We start from the raw sequence: 21,150 nt of genomic DNA, 5'->3' as shown, positions 1-21,150 counted from the left end.
TTGATTAAAAAACTTTGCATCAAAGGATTATTGTAGTAAACTTGTGGCATTAGAAAAAATTTGTAAAGGCTTGAACCCAAACCTGAGATGCATTGTTGGCTATGTATCAATCACATTTATTGTTATTTTTTTCTTTTGCTGTCTTACGAAAATTTATACAAGAACAACACTAGGAATTTTGCATTTTAAGGATGTATACTAACAATTAAAACACTGCTTGAAATTTTTATTTTAAATATGACTATGGATCTGGAGTGCTAAATGGCATGATATAGACTAGAAAATGGGTTAACAAAACTTAGATGAACTTTAAGTAATATGGGTTAGTATCTGCTTCTTTAAATAAAAATACATCTCTGAACTAGGTTGTTCTGAGAGAAATATCAGCAAATGTGTGATTTATTTTCAGTATATCTACCTTAACTAACAGCAATATAGATGAAAATCCCCGGGAAAGATAATGATGTTTATTGAATTAGTATCTTTGATGTGATCATGAAATTCAAGAATTTTATAAATGATTTTAAAACCTAGGTTTTATGTTTAATCTTCAGAGTAAATCATTAAATATCTTCTTCATGTAGAATGTGTCGTAGATTTGGGGTAGGCCATAAAGTTAACAAACCATTCTTAATGCTAATCAAGGACACGCGAGCATGTAAAATCTGTTGTTTATTTTCTCAATAAACAATCCAATTCTAGACTAGAATACTATGCCTACAATAACATACTGTTTTTAAATGATGAAAACAAAGTTAATCTGTTGAAATTTATTATTTTCACTTTGTGAGTTATCTGTTCTTCTAGTAATTAGCATAATATATGGCAAAAGAGCATAGTTTTACATAAAATATTTTATCTCATATTTTACTTAAATTCAAAAGTAGTTTGCTGCAAAAGCTAACTTCAGTTATACTAATGAATGTTTTAGACTGATAAAATTTCTCTTTCTCCAGAATAAAAAACTCTTGGACTTAAATAGTTCAGAATCTACAATACTTTGAGATGTAATTATAAATGATTTCTGATACATGTGATGATTAATTGATAACTATAAAAAAAGATTGTCCACCTTGATTTGTCTTTTTCTAAGTGGAAGGTATGCTGTAGCTAGGAAAACCTACAATTGACTTAGCTACTTTTTGTATAATTACCGTGAAACGTGACAGTGCTACTTACCTTGCTGTATCTTATCTGGAAATAAGTGCTTACGATTTTCTGGAAAAGTGAGGGCAATGAAGCACTTTCCTGGGTGACTGTATGATGATACAATTTTTTGGAAATTGAGAATATTCAAAGTAACAAGTTATGTTTTACTACTTGCTATAACATTTTCTGTTCATAAGCCCCTGGTTTTAGCATTATATGATTTAATGTATTAACCTTTAATTTTTTCCAAAATAGAGTTTCCATATTGTATTTTTTATGGATCTGCAACTATGGTGAAGGCAGGGATTTTTTTTTACTCAGTTCAACCTTTGGAGTTATGCTTTATAAAATTTATCATGAGGCAAACTAAATATTCAAAAGTGTGTTATGTTAGTGAATTTCATACTTAAAATTTTTCCTTGATTATTTTGATATTTGTGCTTTTGTTTTCTTTCATTCTTGAATACTCTAACCTTTCTTAAAAGTAGAAACAATATATTTCAGACTAAATCAATGTTTTAATTTAGTCTTTAATTAAATGCTAGTCTAATCCATCTTATCTGGGAAAAAGAATCAAGGTTGTATTCTTGGTTAGTATTAACAGGCTGGTAATTTCTAATTATTTCTGGATTGTTTTAGAATGAATATATTTTGGCAGGAGAACATGATATAAAACAAACTAAGTAGATATTTTATAGAATGCAAATCAACTGATGGGAATTTTAGAATTAAGTACTGCTGATACCTTCAGATGTAAATATAGCATTGTTAACAAGGATATTCTCCTGGAATAATGTGAGATTTCATGACTTATGAGTTTACTTGCTCATTTAAAGTTGGTTCCATTTTCATTAAACATACAGATAAATTATAAGGCCAAGCCTGTACTTAAGTGACTTTCTTTTTTATGATAAGTAGTATGCTATAGTTTGGAAATCAATTATTTTAAACTCCTTCAAAAGTACTCTAAGCATGTTTTTCTTCTGCATTTAAAATTGCATTACAAGTAAGACTCTAAGGATAGAATCAGAAAAAAACTGGCACAGCTAGGAATAAGAAACAAGATAAATATTTTTGTTAACTTTAAAAATGTTAATATTTCAAAAGATCATGCTTCACTTATTCCAATAGGTAGGTAGAAACTTTTGTAAATATTCAATAATCTGAAGGTTGTTGCAAAATTGTGGAAAGTAATAACTAGTTTAGAAAATAAATTTGAATCACTTAGATTGAGGAGTTTTTCAACAATATTTTTGTCACAGTAGGGAAATTTTAATTTGAAATCTGTAAACTTTGATAAACATTTTGATTTTTTATTCTAGGTCTTTCCTGATCTTTATATTGTTGAGATACCTACTAAGTAGATGCTTTGCTTAGGCTTTATTTTGAAAAATATCTCTCCTTCCCTCAAAGGAAACATTCTAAGGCTCCTATGACCTTTAAAAAACCCTCATGCGTGCATGCTTTGTCACTTCTGACTCTTTGCAACCCCATGGACTATAGCCCCCCAGGCTCTGCTATTCATAGAATTCATAGAGTGGGTTGCCATTTCCTCCTCCAGAAAAAAGCCCTCATACTTATTATTAACTTTTAATTACATGCAAGTTCTAATATACACTTGAAGTCTTAAGGCTGTAAGTGTATATTTTATCTATATCTGTATAGATCTATCTACTTAATCACAACCAGCTATGGTGTGACAGTAATAGATCCCTAAGAGAGGGTGTACTTTTACTGTCTTTAATCTCTCTAACTGGTTATTGGTTAAATGAAGTGTTAGAAAGATTTCTGATTAGACTTGCCATTAACAGCACTGAAGGTAGAATGTTTGTCACAAAGTAAGGATTAAAGGAAAAGTGAAGGGAGTACTTTTAGCTTCTTCAGGGTTCACAAAAGCCTGTAATTTATTATAATAATATATGTGAAATAAGTTTTTATAGCTATTGCCATTGAAATATGACACAGCTGTTTAAAGGATATAGAGTATAAGCATCTCTTTGCAAAAGTGGATATTCTAATACAAACAGTATATAATTAAAGCTATATCCACAAAGAAGACAGGAAAGCCAAACATTTAAAAAATATATTTGGTATAAATGAAAGCTATTCATTGAAATTTTATGATTTACATTAATATTCGGTCTTCTAATTAAAGTTAAGTGATATTTATGTAAGATTAAGATCTATTTATTAAGTGATCATGTTGACATAAGTAATGGAAAAATGAATTATTAGGCACTTTCAGTTCATAGTGAGGTCATTGTTAAAATCTTTCAATTTCATCCTTTTCTATAGTATAAATTTTGTAGTATTTTCTCAAAACAATGAAATTGTTGGTGCTAAGTATTACCATATTCTTCACAAGAGTAAAAAGCATTGGTGAATTACTTGCATAGTTAGTTGTACCATGTACCTCTTTTTAAAAGCATCTAGTTAATACAATATAATAAAATATCCAGTTCAGGTGTTACCATGAAAAAAATTAGTTTTTTCTTAATTGACTTTTTATTTCACATGTTTTTATTGGGTCATATAGCATCTAGTAGAAAGAAAATTGATCTGTAGTTGGAGACCTGTGTTCTATTTCTGGTTCTGGCCTTGAGCTTATTTTATGACTTTGGGTAAGTCACTCAAAGTCTGTATGCTTCAGTGGGTTAGAAAGAATTTTGAATGTTTTGAATCCATACCACATGAGAAATATTGCTTTAATGCCATTATAAAATACTCAAAATACAGGAAAATGCTAGATAGCAAAAGAAGCTCTACTTATTTATGTTGCTTTTATGTTTTCTGCAAAAAAATAAAATATTTTCTTAGAGGTGGAATATACTTAGGCGGTTATTTTGTCCAATTCATACTAATTTCATTTTAACGTGTGTGTAAGCTGCTTTAGTAGTGTGGTAAATATGTATGTAGGGAAGTTTTTACTGTAGGAAATGATGCAAATATGATATTAATATATCTCAGCATTAACCCATTGTATTACTATAGCTCATATTTTCCTATTTTATCTACTTTGAGAAATGGGTGGACTGGGATGCAGAAGAAACTATGGTATATAGCATGATAATTTATGAGTGTATTTCAGAGGATAATACTTTTCTATTGGTCGATCCTATTTGCAAACTCTAGTTTGTATTATAATTGTGATGAGATTTACTGTCTACTTTTGATTGGATCAAAAGTGTACTTGCATAGTAATCAAAATGACATTGTTTCAAAATGTGTATTTTTTTTTCAGATCTCTAGAATTCATACCAGGATTTCTCTTCTCTCTTAAAACATAAAGCTTTGGTTACCTCAGTACTTCTTTCCTAGTGGAAAATTTTCATTTTCCAATATTCAAAAAGATAAATTTGTTATAGGAATGCTTTCTCTCAAGAGTTATAATTTCAGTATATCAATATTCCAAACATATTTTGATAAAACACGTTTTTCTATAAATCACTCAAAAACCATGATACAAGTATTGCAGAAATGAGTGTGGTGTTTTGATTTAAGAATTTGTATCACCTGATTTGAAGCTAAGAAAGTAATTAAAATAGGCCATTTTGATTTTGTGTTATAATGTTTATCTGTATCAGTCATACTAACTCTTTAATATCTTTGAAAAAAAATTTTCTTAGAATGCTCAGTTTACCGTACATTTCCTGCTTCAACACTGTATAAAATGTCTTCTGAACTTTTCCACTATCAATGGATAAAGAAGTGTTTCCTAAATACATGCCATATTTGCTATAGGAGGTGTTGGATTTGGATGGGCAAATTTCTATGCGAACATCAATGATCTGTTCTGTGATGTCTGTAAGAATTTTCTGAATAAATAAGCCTTATAAGGGAATATGATCAAAGAAAATTTATTGTAATTGAATATTAACTTGAATTATAATATTTAAATAAAGCCTTTTATTTCAGCTAGTCTGTTATAATGAGTTTTATTATATTTGTTACTGCAGGATATTTTTATCATAATATGTTGTACTGAAGTATTGTGAATTATTGCCCTAATGGTCATACTTTATTTTCATATATGTACTGACAAATTTAGGAAACTTGAAGGGCATAGAAATAAATTATTTTTATTGCTCTTTTTGAAGATTATTCAATTAAATCATTTCCTTTCAATGATAACTAAAAATTCTAAAAGCGTTTTCACAGATCTGAAATGGATTTAGTAATGTCTTAAACAATATGGCCTTACAAGTACTGTTGTTTTTACTAATGATATCTTTCTTCAGCATCACTGTTCAGGATTGGCTGTCCATAAATAACTGTCAACATTTGAATCCTCTTTATTTCTATACTAACTTTACTTTTCTGATTCTGCTAATCCATAGTAGCTTAACCAGTTCACCATCAGTTCTTCCGTATTTTTTTTCTTTTAATATGGTATGTATTTGATTATATCTTCCCTACAACTGTGCACAGGATTCTTTCTCAAAATGGTTTGAGGCCCTTTCCTTCAGTGTCACTTTTACCTTTGAGTACATCCACTCACACCCGTCTCCTTTGTCTATGTCTGTCCATTACACGGTGTGATCACAGAAGACGTGGACGCCACAAGGAGAAGACATGCAGGTCTGTCTCTTCTACTGTTTTCTTTGCTATTTTTCATTTATCTAACTTGTCTTAGAAATTTTTTTTTACTATATTTTACTTATTTTCTAATTTTTCATTCTTTTCCTATATTAACAAAATGTTAAATCTGCAGGCATTTTTATTTTAGGTAGTTGTATATTCATCTTTTAGCAGCAACTGCTCCAATTAGATGAATAAAATTAAATTATTGATTTTATGTCATAGAAGTATATATATACATTTTTTCCATAACTGGGTAACTAACTCCAGATTCAAATATATGTATGTTTATGTATAGTCAGGTAGGTTAAATTAACAAATTAATCATACATCAATTTGTTTTAGGCTTAAAACTTATTTTTAACTTTTTAATACATAATTCTAAAAGTATTTTATTTCTATCTTGAGTTCAGCAGTGTGTTAGAACATGGAAAATCATTAAAGACCTAATACATGCCCTAAACAAGCTGTCAGTATCACAGAGGAGTTAAAATATGTGGGTAACATGCTATGTTGATGTGCTAAAATGGATGACTCAACAATATGTTCTACAAAGGTATAAAGTCAAATAAAATCTGATTCGAATAGATGGCCAGACAAAGTTTCGTGAAAAAAGTGAACATTTATTCAACACTCATTTATTGAGTACTTGCTGTGTGGTACTGTTCTAGGTGCTGGAAATCACAGGGCACACAAAATAGCCCCTTTCCTTGTGGACTTTTTCTAGTATGAGTCTAACAAATAAGCATAATAGTATTATAGGTGCTATGAGAAATATATACATATAATTTATATGTATATGTAGACTACAGTGGAATCACAAAGGATAGTGTTATCATTTCCCCCTGAGAAGTGTGGGTATTAGTTCAAGAAAGGCTTCATGGAAGCAGTGATCCTTGAGTTGAATACTGAAAGCTAGGAATATGTTGACCTTATGTGTACAGAATATATCAGGCAAAGGAAACAATATGGTGGAATGGCTTCAGATTTGTTTAGACAAAAGTAGGCAGAGGAGGGTTTCTGAAGTTTTGTGTAAGTTACTGAAGCATATAAAGCAAGAGAGGGACACAATCAGATATTTGCTTCTAGAAAGACTACCTGGAGGCTTGGTAAAAAATGGACTGGAACTATATAAGCAGAAATACCATTTATGAGGATACTGCGTAAATCAATTGAGAGATCAAAATTGGCTGAATTAAGGTACCAGTAGAGGCAGTTGATTCCTGAGAAGTTATTTAAAGATGTAGAATCTATAAGACTTAGTTACCAATTGGACATTATTGTTGTAAGGAAAAGAAAAAAGTAAGATAATAATCTTGGGTGACTGAAATGTTTGGATAGGTGATGGTATAGTTTATCTTACAGGGAATATGAATTGAACAAAAATTTAGGGTGCAAAATAAAGAGTTCAGTTTGGGGATGGGTTAGTTTGAGGTTTCTCTGGAATATTCATCTAATATCTGTGTTTGGATATATGGGTCTGGAGCTCTGGAGAGAAGTCTGAGCTAAATTATTTCAATTATAGTATTCTAAGCATGAAAATGGTTCCTTTTTCATTTTGTTTATCTGGTTATTCTGAATATTGTTCATTGGTATGTATTATTTCAAATTTGCTCTTCAATTCTTATGATGTTTGCTTGGCATATGTACCATATTTTCAGTGCTATGAGCTTACATTTGACATTTTGTTCTACTTGTGTGGTATCCTAAAATGGTAAGAGAAGTAACATTCATTGTAGGGGAAGTTTGACATACGTGTATATGTGTTTACATCTAAGTGTACATATAAACTGTTTTTGAAATTTCCCCAAGTTTTCAATTTATTACCAATCATTTTATTTACATATTTTATCCATTTTGTAGATAGTTTCTACCTATCCTGTTTTTAATGGACATAATATTATTAACAAAAATCTAAGACACAGGCACTCAAGATTGCTCAATCCTGGGGAGTTCCCTGGCAGTCCAGTAGTTAAGACTCTGCCCTTTGACTGATAAGGGCACAATTTCAGTCCCTAGTGGAGGACCTAAGATCATGAAAGCCATGAGGCGTGGGGAAAAAAAAATATTTTACAAGATTGATTAGTCATGGGAAAACGTAACTCTAGTTACTACAGTGAAATTTTACAGAAAATGTAAATCACTCAGTTCATAATGAGGCACATGATGTCGACTCTGTTTCAGTACTGTGTTAGACAGCACAGATGTTATGAGAGACACGGTAACTTTGAGAAATACTTTATGTAAGTTTAAGCTTAACATTTTGTTAAGTAATATTGTGATTTTTAACCAAAAAGTCTCGAATGAAATATATGTATATGGACATGTATAAAAACATCACATCATGTATGAAAACTACTACAGATAGAGTATAATACTTAGACTTAGTTCTTTAAAGCCTAGAAATATTCAACTATAAAGTAATAGAGTTAGGAAAGTTCTTGGAGCTTGAAACAAAAATACCCAAACATGGGATAAACGTGGTCTTGAGCATTTCTTCCTTGTGTGGGTAGTGTTGAAGAAACTGGAAAGATTATTAGATAGAAGTCAAGAGATTTAGTTTTAGTCCTATTCTTGCTAGTAAGCTGTGATTACAGACATAATTTAATGTCTTTGGGTTTCAGCTGTTTCATATTTAAAATGGGGGTTAGAATGCATTGTTTTTAAATTTAAAACTTAATCCTGATTGTAAGATGTTACTGCTAAATTTTCAAAATAGTTTTCATGCACTGTTAATACTATGATATTCAATTTTGCCTAGACCAGTTGGTCACTTTAATTCTCTTTCATAAAAGTATTGATATTGGGGGAATAGTGTTCCTGTAAGAAATAGTCTGAGAAGAAGTATTAGAGCAAAGTACTAGACTGCCTGATCAGTTTCACTACTTATTTGATATGTGATCCTGAGAAAGTTGCTATTAGATACCTCACCTATAAAACGGAGATAATAACATTACTATGTCAAAGTGCTTTCATAATGATGAAATTAGTTAATATACACTATGTAAAGCACCTAGAAACTGTCTGTTACATAGTAAGTACTATGTAAGTGAAACTGTTATTTTATTATTATATAACATATTAAAAAGCAATTTTTATTTTAGATCAACTATATTGAAGCCCATGCATTTTGATGTGTAGACATTCTTTCTATGATATGATAGAATGATAGCATTAATTCTTTTTGTTGTATTCATTGCAAAAGTCTTTTTACTAGTTTGTGGCTACCAGTTTAGGAGCTTGTTGTCATACAGACTTGCACATCAGGACTGCTGTACCAGAAATGAATTTTATCATTTCTGAGGCAAGAGAGTTGGATTGAAACAGCAAGAACATTGAACCCACATATCTCTGAATTCTAACCCAAGTCTGTCACTCACTAGCGATGTGACTTCGGGCTGCTTGCTTATACTTCCTATTAAGCAAAATGAACTGCATGTGATTAAGGACTTAATTATGTTTGATGAAAGCATAAAGAGTTTCTCTCTGGAGGGAGAATGCCTTTCTAAGAATAAAAGCAATGAAAAAATTTAAAAAGAGAGATCTGACTAAAATGTGTCAGGTATTAACTTCAAAATATCAAAATCAGCATAAACCAATTAAAAGGCAGACAACAAATTGTGAAACATATTTGCAGCAACTCAGTATAAAGAGCCTTAACATCTGAATCACTTTGAAACAAATAGTATCAATTGTAATATAAATTGTATATTCCAAAAAGCTCTAATAGAAAAATGGGCAAAAGACATATACAGAAATTTTACTAAACAGGAAATTCATTGATCAATAAATATATAAAAATATTTTATTTCTTTCATAACCACGAGGGAGAGTGTGGTAAAAGAGTGGTAGCATAGTTTAATGTAATCTTCCTAAAAGGCAGTTTTTTTCAGTATAAACCAAGAGCCTTAAGATTTTCATAGATTTTTACCTGGCAGAAATAGATTCAGAAAAAAGGCATATATTCAGATAACTTTCTTCCTCTTTGCTTATTTAAAGTTGTATGTTTAATATCTATAAAAAATATTGTAGTATAAATGGATTGGTATGAGCAGTAAATAGGTTTCATATAAAAGAGAATAAGTTAGCATGAATATATTAAGAGATAATTTCCAAGGGAATGTAAATTAGGTTATAGTTTAACTGGAGAGAAGAATGTTACTTGACAGATAATAGTTTCTTTTATCAGTCTGCTTGAAATGTTGAGGGCTGGGGTATGGGAAATGAGGGGAGGGATGAAGAAGGGAACTGATAATGGGAAAGCCAAAGTTTAATGGACAGCAAAATGACAATAAATAGAAATATTGGAGATGGTTAGATAGCATCACCAACTCAATGGACCTGAATTTGAGCACACTCCAGGAGTTGGTGATGGACAGGGAAGCCTGGTGTGCTGCAGTCCAAGGGGTCTCAAAGAGTCAGACGTGACTTAACTGAACAGCAACAACAATTGGATTAATCAATTATGTGACACAACTGACAGGAAGAACCTACTCGTAGGTTATAAGGTTGTGCTGAATGTAAAGGAGGTTGATAGGCCAATTCAAAGTATAGCAAAGAGAACCAGAAGGAATCTCTAAAAAGAAGATTACAGATTAAAAATTACCATATTGCAATCTAAGGTTGGCTTGTAGGGAAATAGCCTGAAGAAGCATTGCCAAAAAAGGAAATTAGCCAAGAGGAGATGTAGCTAGAAAAGAAAAAGGAGACGTTTTTAAAGGGAGAACATTGGGAAAAGAGAAAAGAATTAAACGAGCTGAGAGTGGTGTGTTGAAAGAGAGAGTCATTTCATGACTAAATATTGCAGATTATAAGTTTTAGAAAACAGACCAAATCAGTCATCTTACAAATTTTCTAATTAAAAAAAAAAAAAAAAGTCCTACCACAAACTGCTGTGCTGATTGTTGTTTAGTTGCTAGGTCGTGTCCAACTCTGAGACAGTGTGAAGTGCAGCACACCAGGCCTCCCTGCCCTTCACCATCTCCCGGAGCTCGCTCAAACTCACGCCCATTGAGTCGGTGATGCCATCCAACCATCTCACCCTCTTATCACCCCCTTCTCCTCCTGCCTTCAGTCTTCCCCAGCATCAGGGTCTTTTCCAGTGAGTCGGCTATTCACATCAGGTGGCCAAAGTATTGGAGCTTCAGCTTCAGCATCAGTCCTTCCAATGAATATTCAGGGTTGATTTAGGATCCTCAGTGCAACTGATATTCCCATGTGTAATTTGGAAAGTTGAATGAAATTCAGTTTAGTCTCTAACATAGAGATTAACATAGGTTAATCTCTTCTGGTGCCTCTTCATTCTTTCTGAGAGTGATCTCATCTAACTTTAATTGTCTTTCTTCTCAGTACTAAACAGGAATATTTCGTAAAATGTCCCTATTCATGAAGGCATTTAAGATACATTTCTTTGAATACTGTGTGACATTACTCTGTATAGTCATTCTTGCACCATTGACCAATAATAATCATTATTAGCACCTTTGGAGAAAGAATACAGCTTGATGTCCAAGCATGGGTACTATTTAAAATCTACATATCTAAATATTTCAATCAAGGGCATATAGATTTAGGTGTTAGTAATTTCCAAACTAATATACATAAGAAAAATTACATAGGTCTCTTTTCCAGCATAGGTCTTATCCCAGTTTTTATATGATGGACACTTTTATATGTTTATGATTCTTAAATTAACACAATATTTCTAAGTATATTTAAATTTCTATATGTTTCTAAGCAAACAAATGTAAAGAAGTATTTAAATTTCTTTATTATACTCCTTTCAAGCCTTCTGTGCTATCCTTCGATATATGTGAATGGATGTAGTTGAAGTATATTTTAAGGATATGTTAATTAGGCTCCAGATGTCAGATACAGTGTGGTCTATGATAATTATGTCATACCAAAACACAGTAAGATGGGGACAAGACATACTCATGGTAGTGTTATGACTTTACTACCCTGTGGGTTATCTCATCTATAATGTAGATTTTAGCTATAATGAAAAGTCAGAACATTCCAAAGTGCTTAACACGTATAAGGTATACCTTATTAGCCTAATGAATCTGACTCGTGTTTTTATCATTTATCAGTGGTTATTATACTTTTTGTTAAAAGCAATTGTAATGATAATCATTACATTCCTTCTTTGAGGGACTTACATTTTAAAATTTAGTTTATCCTCTAAAATATATCTTGTGTTTTCAAAGATAAAGGAATTGACTAACAAGTTTAAAGTAACTAAGTTATTAGATTACTAACATTTCCCCCTAAACATGTCAATGTACACTGTAGAAAATGTTACATTTTAGCTAGTCTGAAAGATGCTTCTAGATTAGATTGCCCTTATGATCTTTTTATTTTCTGTACAAAATTTTTGGTTTAATGAGCTTTTCAATTCTCTCTCTCTTTCCCAGCCTCCCTCCCTCCCCCTTTTTTGCCTTTCTCCTTCCCCCCTTTATTCCTTCATCTCATTCCTCTCCCTGCTACTATACACACACACACACACACACACACACACACACAAACACACACACACACACAAACACACACACAGATTCAGTAAAGGAAATTTTAATGAATGCAATGCCAGGGCAAAGAGAGCAAGAATTTTTAGAACACTTTACATTTTCTACGTTGATGAAATAGGTATTACAATATAAAAGAACAAGCACTTAAATATTATTTGACTTCAGAATTAACCAGTCAGAGAGCTATATAGCTGAAAGGATCGTAAAGACTATCTGATCCAAAATTATTTATTTTATAGATGGTGAACTTTATGCCCAGAAAGGTGAAATGAAGTGCTGACAGTTATAAGGCTTGAGAAATTAAGTCTTGAACCCTAGCCTTGGCTCTTAGCTTTTAAACTAGTGCTGTTTTTAAGATTTTCTTCAATCCCATATAACACAAACAAACTCGTTACCCTAAATCTGGGTCGTTACAAGCCTTATCAACACTGTGGTGATTACCTCCACTGAACTCTCCATGGTCAAAACCCTGATCTACCCTGATTCCATGCACATCCTGATTTTACACGTTGAAGCATAAAATGGTGCTAAAATCCAAGTCCTCTGAATAATAAAATCTCAGTAAGTCTGTTCACTGAATTTAGATGTTGAAAATAGACATACTGTATTTCCTGAGCTCACTAAACCACTCCTTATCACATATGTCCTAAAGTGGTTTGAATATCAGTTTCTTGTGACTACAGTGAAAGGAGTCTTTGAAATTTGTCTAGAGCATCTCCTCTGAAGTATCATTTAATGAATATGGTAGACAGTTAATAGAGAAACAGCATACAGATACACAGTAACAGGTAACCTAAATATCTAACACAGATCTTTAAAGTTGAGAACATAATTCAAGAGACGATAGCCCATAACTGTGAACCTCACAGTAGAACAACGATTATATAAGTTTCTAGGATTCTTATGTTTCATTTAATTCCATATGTTACTTTTAGGCACTTATGAAGTTCAGTTTTCCTTCATTTCTAGGAGCCAAGATCATTTTATAAGTAAATGCAATATAAGCAAAACCAAATCATACTTTCTTTCATTGCAAATGTGTTACTTCTAGTGACAACAGTGGAGAAATCCTCAAAATTGATTGACTTGGAAATAACTGTTTCTCAAAACTCATGTTAAGATTATGTTTGTTTACACTTCAAAATAGAATGCTTCCATTTGCCCCAGTACTAGTACAGAATAATTAGGTACGTAATTTATAATTTTTTCACAGTATTTATTTCCAAATCTTTTCTCAGTTTAACTTGTTCCAATATTTCTTAATTCTCTGCATTACATTTATTTTAGTAAATAATTTGGCTAATAAAAGTGTACTTTTTATGAGGCTCTAATATAAATGTTTTAATTTAAAAAATGAGAAAATTCATTACAGACAAGTGATTATGAAGAAATCATTTTAAAGTGAACTTAAGTTTTTGTTGAACAGTTTCTTGGTCCTACACTTGAAAAAAACATGGAAAATTTAAGAACATGCCAAATCACTTTTTGTATTAATATACATAAAAGTTGGAAGGATGTGCACTTGATTACATTTGGAAGTATATCTTATTTTGTACCACTTTTAATCAGTACACCCACATACTTTTATTTAACAGAAGTGTATGTCCCTAAGATAAATAATTAATGATTGCACATTTGCATTTTAAAAATTACTTAATATTTATTTCCAAAACACTTTATCAAATCATGACAAAATATTTTCAAACTGAATAATTTGTCTTTGTTCACATAAATATTATATTTTGTGTGTTTTTAAATAATATTTTTTTCTGTATTTGTATGATCATTGTGGATACTTTATAAACTATATATTAACACAAATAAGCCAAAAGCACTTATACTAACTTCTGGTAACCAATGATAACTGATAAGTACTCTGATGTGTAAATCTTAAATCTTTTTCACTCCATCTCTTTGTCTTTTGTGTCAGTTATGTGCATATATATTTTCATGAGTGTATGTTTTTTAAAATTACTAACTATAGTACAATATCCATCATTTAAGATTTCATAATATCTTTTATATAATTTATATAGGTGAAGGGATGTATGCACTATTCACATAATTTTTTGTGAATGTATAATATTCTGTAGACATGCCATAAATGCATGTACTTATTCCCCTGTTTTGAACATTTGGAGTTTATTTTCCCCAGTCTTTAAAATTACCAAACAATAGTGCAATGAAGATGTATGTATATCTTTGTACATTGATTTATTTCTTTAAGAAAGATCCTGGGAAGTGAAATTTCAGGTTCAAAAATTTAAGGAGCTTGCTTTTAATATTATACATAAGGTACTTTGGAAAACACTCATATAAATGACCATGAATTTTTTTGTCAACAGCTAGTTTATTACTATCAATCTAAAATGTATTTTTTTCTGTTACTAGATTATTGAAAAAGTACTTAAAATATTCAATAAAATTAAAGAGAATACTTTCTTTTTGAATTGCACCTCCTTTGAAAATAAAATTATAACATGACAAAATATTACATATTCTTATTTATCTCATGAGTCATTTTAACAATTTCTATTCTTACTCCTCTGACTTTTGAAAAACATCATTAAGTTGTTTTATAGTCTGCCTACTGAATCTAGAAAATAAATACGCCAATAGCTGTGCTTTTTCTTGTGTCATTGTTACCTCAGAGTGAGAAAACAGCTGCATGCACTGATTATATCTTTTTTTATTGTTCTTAATTTGGTACATGCCTAAATGGTAATTGCAGCATTTAGAGAGTCCATGAATTTGGCCTTTTTAACTTTGTTCATCTGAAATATGTTGTTTCTATCACTGTCATCATTGTTGTCTGTAAGCTACTTTTGTTTGGCTGTTCCTCTTCCACACTGTTGGTATTTAAATGGTCTTTGACTCCCATGGGGTTTTCCAGGTGGAGCTAGTGGTAAAGAACCTGCCTGCCCTTCTTTGTTTCTGTTTGTATTTCATTTTTTGCTTCCCTTCTTCCTTGTTGATTTCATTTATTCCTAACCAGATTTTAATGCCTCATAATAAAATATGAATTGAAAATTGAAAAAAAAAAAAAGAACCTGCCTGCCAATGCAGGAGACATAAGAGATGCGCGTTCAATCCCTGGGTCAGAAGATCCCCTGGAGGAGGACATGGCAACCCACTCCAGTATTCTTGCCTAGAGAATCCCCATGGACAGAGGAGCTTGGCAGGCTATAGTTCATAGGGTCACAAAGAGTCAGACGTCACTAAAGTGACTTAGCACAGCACAGCACAGACTTCCTTGATGTTGTAATCATAGGTTCTCTAATTTATTTTCTTGATTTTTCTTTCTTTGAGCTTTGCTGTTGGACTTAAAAGAGTTTCCCCTCTTAAGATCCCCAGATTTAAGTATTTTATTTAAGAATACATGATGGGTCCCTGAGTCAGCAGTCCTGCAATATTCTGACCACTACTTAGCTTAATTATGGATTGCTGTATTGCCAGACTTACGTCCTTACTTCAAAGAAGTATGATGTGTGAGGCTGCTTTGGGACACCAACAGCTGTGTGTGTGTGCCTGCACACTTGGAAAAGCAAATTTAAAACTATTGTTTGCACTGCACTGCAGAAATCACTGGGCTTCCCTTGTAGGTCAGTTGGTAAAGAATTTGCCTGCAGTGCAGGAGACCCAGGTTCAATCCCTGGATTGGGAAGATCCCCTGGAGAAGGAAATGGCAACCCACTCCAGTATCCTTGCCTGGAAAATCTCATGGACAGAGGCGCCTGGTGGGGTGCAGTCCATGGGGTCGCAAAGAGTCAGGCACGACTGAGCAACTAACACTTAACTTATAGAAATCACTGAAGAGGTACTGTAGATATAGAAACCTAAGCAACCACTGTCTTGCTGCTGGTTAATCTGGTCATATTCAATACATCACTGATTACAAAATCCACCTATAACTTTAACTTTTTAAACTTAATTGCCATACCAATATTATAAATATGACTTTTTAACTTTTTGGGAAAATACAATCTTTTTAAGTTAAAAGTAACCACAACAATTAGTTTACTGGTTTAAGAATAAGTACACTTCTTAGATGGCTTATATTATTAAGACATTGAAACAAGAAGTATTTTCTCAGTGTACTTAATAATTTATAACCAAGAATTTGAGATAATTTGAATATTACTGTGTAATATCTTTAATAATTTTTAATAAATAGAAACATATGCAAACTTTTGTTGAATTGGGTTTGTCCAGGAAGACTGATAGTCTTATTAACCTTTTAATCTACTTTTGTTATAATTTGAAAATATATTGGTATTTGATTTGATATTGAACATTATAATGACTAAGTTTTTTAGTGTACTTAAATTACAAAATCATATCAAACCACTAAGATGTCTTCTGCAAATAAGCATAGTGTCATCACATATAAGAATATGACTCAATGATTACTAGATAAATTTACCTTCTAAACTTATGAACCAGCCTTTCCCAAAATGTATTTTTGAGACTATTTCAGCAAGATATTTCTTGATAATAGGTGGGAAAGTGAGATATCTGCAATCAAATGATTAGTCATTATTACAGAATATTCAGGACCTTGTATATTCAAATTTTAGGGTAGATTTGAAGGAGAGAAAGGAAATGGAGAGAAATCTGCCTTATCACGTTAATTTAATTTTAATGTACTTTGGAGAGTACAGCCTTGGACATTAAAGTTGAGAAATTACATATTCTATTCCCTAACCAGATAGTAAGCGACTCTTCTATTTGCATGCGTGCATGTGTGCTAAGTCGCTTCAGTCACGTCTGACTCTTTGCAGTCCCATGGACTGTAGCCTGCCAGGTTCCTCTGTATGTGGGATTCTCCAGGCAAGAATACTGGAGTGGGTTGCCATGCCCTCTCCAGGGGATCTTCTCAACCCAAAGATCAAACCAGTGTCTCTTATGTCTCCTGCATTGGCAAATGGATTCTTTACCACTAGCACCAGCTGAGAATTCCTCTACTTGCATAGATTCCTCCATATGGTTTTTCATTTATGGGAAAAAGAAAAAATACTGAGTTTGATTGAAAAAATACTGGTATTTAAAACAATGATTTCTGAATTATTTCCCATAGCGAAAATGAACAACAAAAAATTATCTTGTTGATGAAGAATCCCTTATAGTAGTTCTCTTTACTCAGGATACTTTCTTCTCTAAGGATATTATTATCTGTGGAGTGTTTTCTTTAAGAAAATAGCTTGATAAAAATGTAGAAAAGAAGTGGAAGACTTCAAATACTATTGGAGAGAGACACTGTTTTTCTTACAGACTAGGTTCCTGGGAGAATTTTAAGTTAAAAGTATACTTACCCAAGTTTGTTTACTGCATATTCACTAAGATGGTCCCTTGAGATTTCGTTGGTTAAGACTCTAACAAAGTAAAAATAAACAAATTATGTAAATAAATAAATACCAGAGCCTAGCCAGAAAAAAAGGAATAAAAGGAAAGAGACTCTAACGAATTTTTCCAATTTAAGGACTATACAGATGATGATTGGAAAGATTTGTTTGAGATTAGAATTTAGTTGATATATTTAAATGTTTGTATTACTCTCTCTATTTGCATCTTTGTTTTCTTTTAGTGAAAACAGATTAATATCCTTCTTAGATTCCCTCAGTGATCTGTTAAATGTATATGATATTCCATAAACCTGATTCTACAAAATCTTCAAACCATTACTAAGGAAAAAAGCTCTTCATCGCAAAATTACCAAAATGCTTCAATGCAGGGTTCAGCAAGCTGTGGCCATGGACCAAATTCAGCCCATTGCCTATTTTGTAAATGAAGTTTTATTGGAATATACACATACATTTTGTGTATATAAAATATATATGTTGTCTACATCTGCATTCATATTACAATGTCAGAGGTGCAGCAGAGACCACATGGTCTGCAAAGTCTAAGATGTTTACTGTTGAGCTCTTTACAGAAAAAGCTTCCCAACACCTGTCAGTATATATCCCATAATTATCCAGTAATCAGGAAGGATTTACTGTCGTGTCATAGGAGGTTGATGTCCAGAAAGTAGTCTTGATATTAGAAAATGCATATATGTATATGTGTATGTGTATATATATGTGTGTATATGTATTTCTATATATGTGTATAAAATGTGTTTAAACTTTGCCTATTGTTGCTATTTATATTTAAAATACTATTTTGCCACTATAATGTCAAAAAACTTCAAAGAACCTTCCCAAATACTTACAGCTAGTATTTTTTTAGCACACAATTTTTTGAAGCTCGGATGGCTTTTTCATTCCCTTGACTTTGGAGAAATAAACAAATTTATCTGAGACTATCTCTTGAGGTACAAACAATTCCAATATTGTATTTTAATAAATAATAGACATTTATACCTGACCATATTTAACACATATCATGGAAGCACTCACTTCATTTTGTGTATCACTCAATTTATATTAATATATTTTTATTCCCCATTTTATAATTTGGTACAGAATAACTCAGATCATTATTAAAATTTGACTCACACTGATTAGATGACTTCAATTTGCGCTTTTACTTAGAGGTCATGTAATCTAAACTCTGTACATTCTTTTAGTCAAGATTTTCTTAATCCTTTTTGAAACATTTTCTTCCCTTTGTATGTTAGTTTAGTTATCAGTTTTTACTTACAAATTTTGCTTGCAATTATCAAATATACAGTGAGGTTTTTTCCAGGATGAGTATTAAAATGCCTATTTTTGAATAGTCACAATATGGTCCATATGTCTTTAGTACAGTTTTACAATTATGATCTTAAGCAAGGAGTGTGTGTATGTTTACAGTCTTACCTAGACTCAGTGTTTGTGAATTTACCTAGCAACATTTTATTGGAGAAAACCACTTGAACCTACTAAACTATGATTATTTTTCCCAGTTTGTAGATTTGTAGCATACAACTGAGATTTTGTTTTTCCATTATGCATATTAATGAGAAATGTTTTTTCATTTCTCATGTTTGCTTTTTCACGTTTGCTAAGATTTGTTCACTGAATTTAGTTCTTATTCTAACCAAAGTTTTTAAAAACCCTCTTGATATCTATAGTTGATGTGTTTTGAGGAAGCACCTTTTACAGACAGCATTAGTCTCATCTTGTAATAAGCTTACCATCTCAAATTTTCTCCTCACATTCTTTTTTCCCCTGAAATGATTTCAGTAATACTTTGTGCCTATATTGGCATGGTTTGTTTTCAAGAGTATTACTCCAAGTGCTTCTTTCTTCATTCTAGCTCTAGAAAATCCATGTTCCAAAGATCTTGATAGCTACATTCACGTAGATGCTGGAACAACCTGCTTTGATACATCAGCTGGTTTTTTGATAACTTAAAATGCAATTGTACAATCGTGTTTGAAACTATTAGACTTGCAGCCTATTTCCAGTAAATAATTTCAATCTTGATGCATTAATTACAGACCAAAAATCTTATAAAATTACTGTTATCATGTTTATGTGCTGTCAAATATATTCTCCTGGACATACATTTACCAGAAAGTATTATCTATCTAATGAAGATATGTTCTCTTCTGTTTAAAAGTTTTTACTCTTTATTCAGATTTAATTATTTTACATATTTAATAATCCTGCTTTTATTCACCAAATTGCATACTTAAATAAATCTTAAAAATAATACATTTAATTTGTACTACTACCTTGAGTGAAAGTGGTATATCAGCCTACCATTTTTTTTTTTTGGTACATCCTGTAAGTAGGGCTCAGAAATAAGAACTGAACATTAATTTTATGGGTTTTTTTCTACTCGATAGGTGCTATGGATATAGAGGAGAGAAATCGCCAAATGAAAATTAACAAATACAAACAGGTAGCCGGATCAGATCCCAGACTGGAACAAGATTACCATGCAAAGGCAAGACATTTTTCTTTTTAAAAGTTGTGAAATAATCAATCATATGAAACCGTTAGATTCTCAAACTGCTGAAGGCAGATCAGTCAGAAACGAACATATAGTGCAATGGCCCCATGATATTATTAAATGCTAAAATTTATAATGTGTTTGTATACCAACTTTTAGGTAAAGATTTGCCTTAATTTTTGAAAAAAATCATTGTATAATATAGGAGGTTAAGGAAATGGAACTCTTAAATGATCTAAAGGACAAATCTTTTAGAAATTTTCATTTTATAAAACCTACAAAGGCCCTAACACCCTCTAAAATGTATAGGAAGAACTTCTATTTTCATCTTATGGTTTTCCTACATATAGAGGTTATTATTTATAGTATTTTAATTCGATCTGATTTTTAATAAGTTTTTGAAACAAAATACATACTCATGGGATGTTGTAAGGAATTCAACAAGTTTTTTAGTGAGAATCTTTTTGAACCACTTTTTGGTAATAAATTAAGGTATGAAATCTTCCAAGATAGGAAAAAAAGTATTCTTTTTATTGTTCGTGTTCTTCATTGCCTTTATATTTTCAAAACATTTTTAGGTTTATCATATTATTCATTCCCAAAGTCATGAAAAGACTTTACTCTAATGTACCTATTTAAGATTTAACAAAAAGATGAAACTAGCAAAGCTTATTCATAACATTTAGTTATTATGTACTCTCATAATTATAGTCATGTAATATTTGTGGTCTATTTATCTGTGTACTAGGGAAAAGCAGTTTGGATTTTTCTGTACTTGGGTCTGTTTTATCCTTACCTTCTGAAAGTTCAGTTTCTCTCAATTATACCCCATTCTTCAGTAAAAATAATATTTATTAAGTAAAGCATAACTGACTATGCTGGATATGTGTATATGGTAGGCAGCACACATTTTTAGTTTCTCTATTATATGACCCAGAGGAGACAGATATTCTTACATCAGCATCATGTTCCAAACCAGCAATCTCTTTTCCAAATTACATGAATATTGACC

General features: G+C 31.5%; 1 protein-coding gene across 43 annotated transcripts in view; it reads left to right on the top strand.

Moving 5' to 3' along the window:
- RIMS2 (regulating synaptic membrane exocytosis 2) overlaps positions 1-21,150 on the top strand; it is a 603,774-nt gene that overhangs the window by 422,149 nt on the left and 160,475 nt on the right. For 13 of the 43 annotated variants that reach the window (XM_027561351.1, XM_027561350.1, XM_027561346.1 and 10 more), the window contains one exon: positions 20,032-20,132. The exons of 22 other annotated variants lie outside the window; for them this stretch is intronic. In XM_027561351.1, the coding sequence (XP_027417152.1) occupies positions 20,032-20,132 (101 nt within the window). Of the gene's footprint in view, positions 1-5,694; positions 5,728-20,031; positions 20,133-21,150 lie in introns of all 43 variants that reach the window. 8 more of the 43 variants (XM_027561386.1, XM_027561385.1, XM_027561353.1 and 5 more) reach the window with 2 other exon arrangements.

The sequence above is a fragment of the Bos indicus x Bos taurus genome, chromosome 14 (assembly GCF_003369695.1).
Source record: "Bos indicus x Bos taurus breed Angus x Brahman F1 hybrid chromosome 14, Bos_hybrid_MaternalHap_v2.0, whole genome shotgun sequence".
Classification (NCBI taxonomy): domain Eukaryota; kingdom Metazoa; phylum Chordata; class Mammalia; order Artiodactyla; family Bovidae; genus Bos; species Bos indicus x Bos taurus.
Note: the sequence above shows the minus strand (reverse complement) of the source record. Positions and strands in the feature narration are given on the sequence as shown.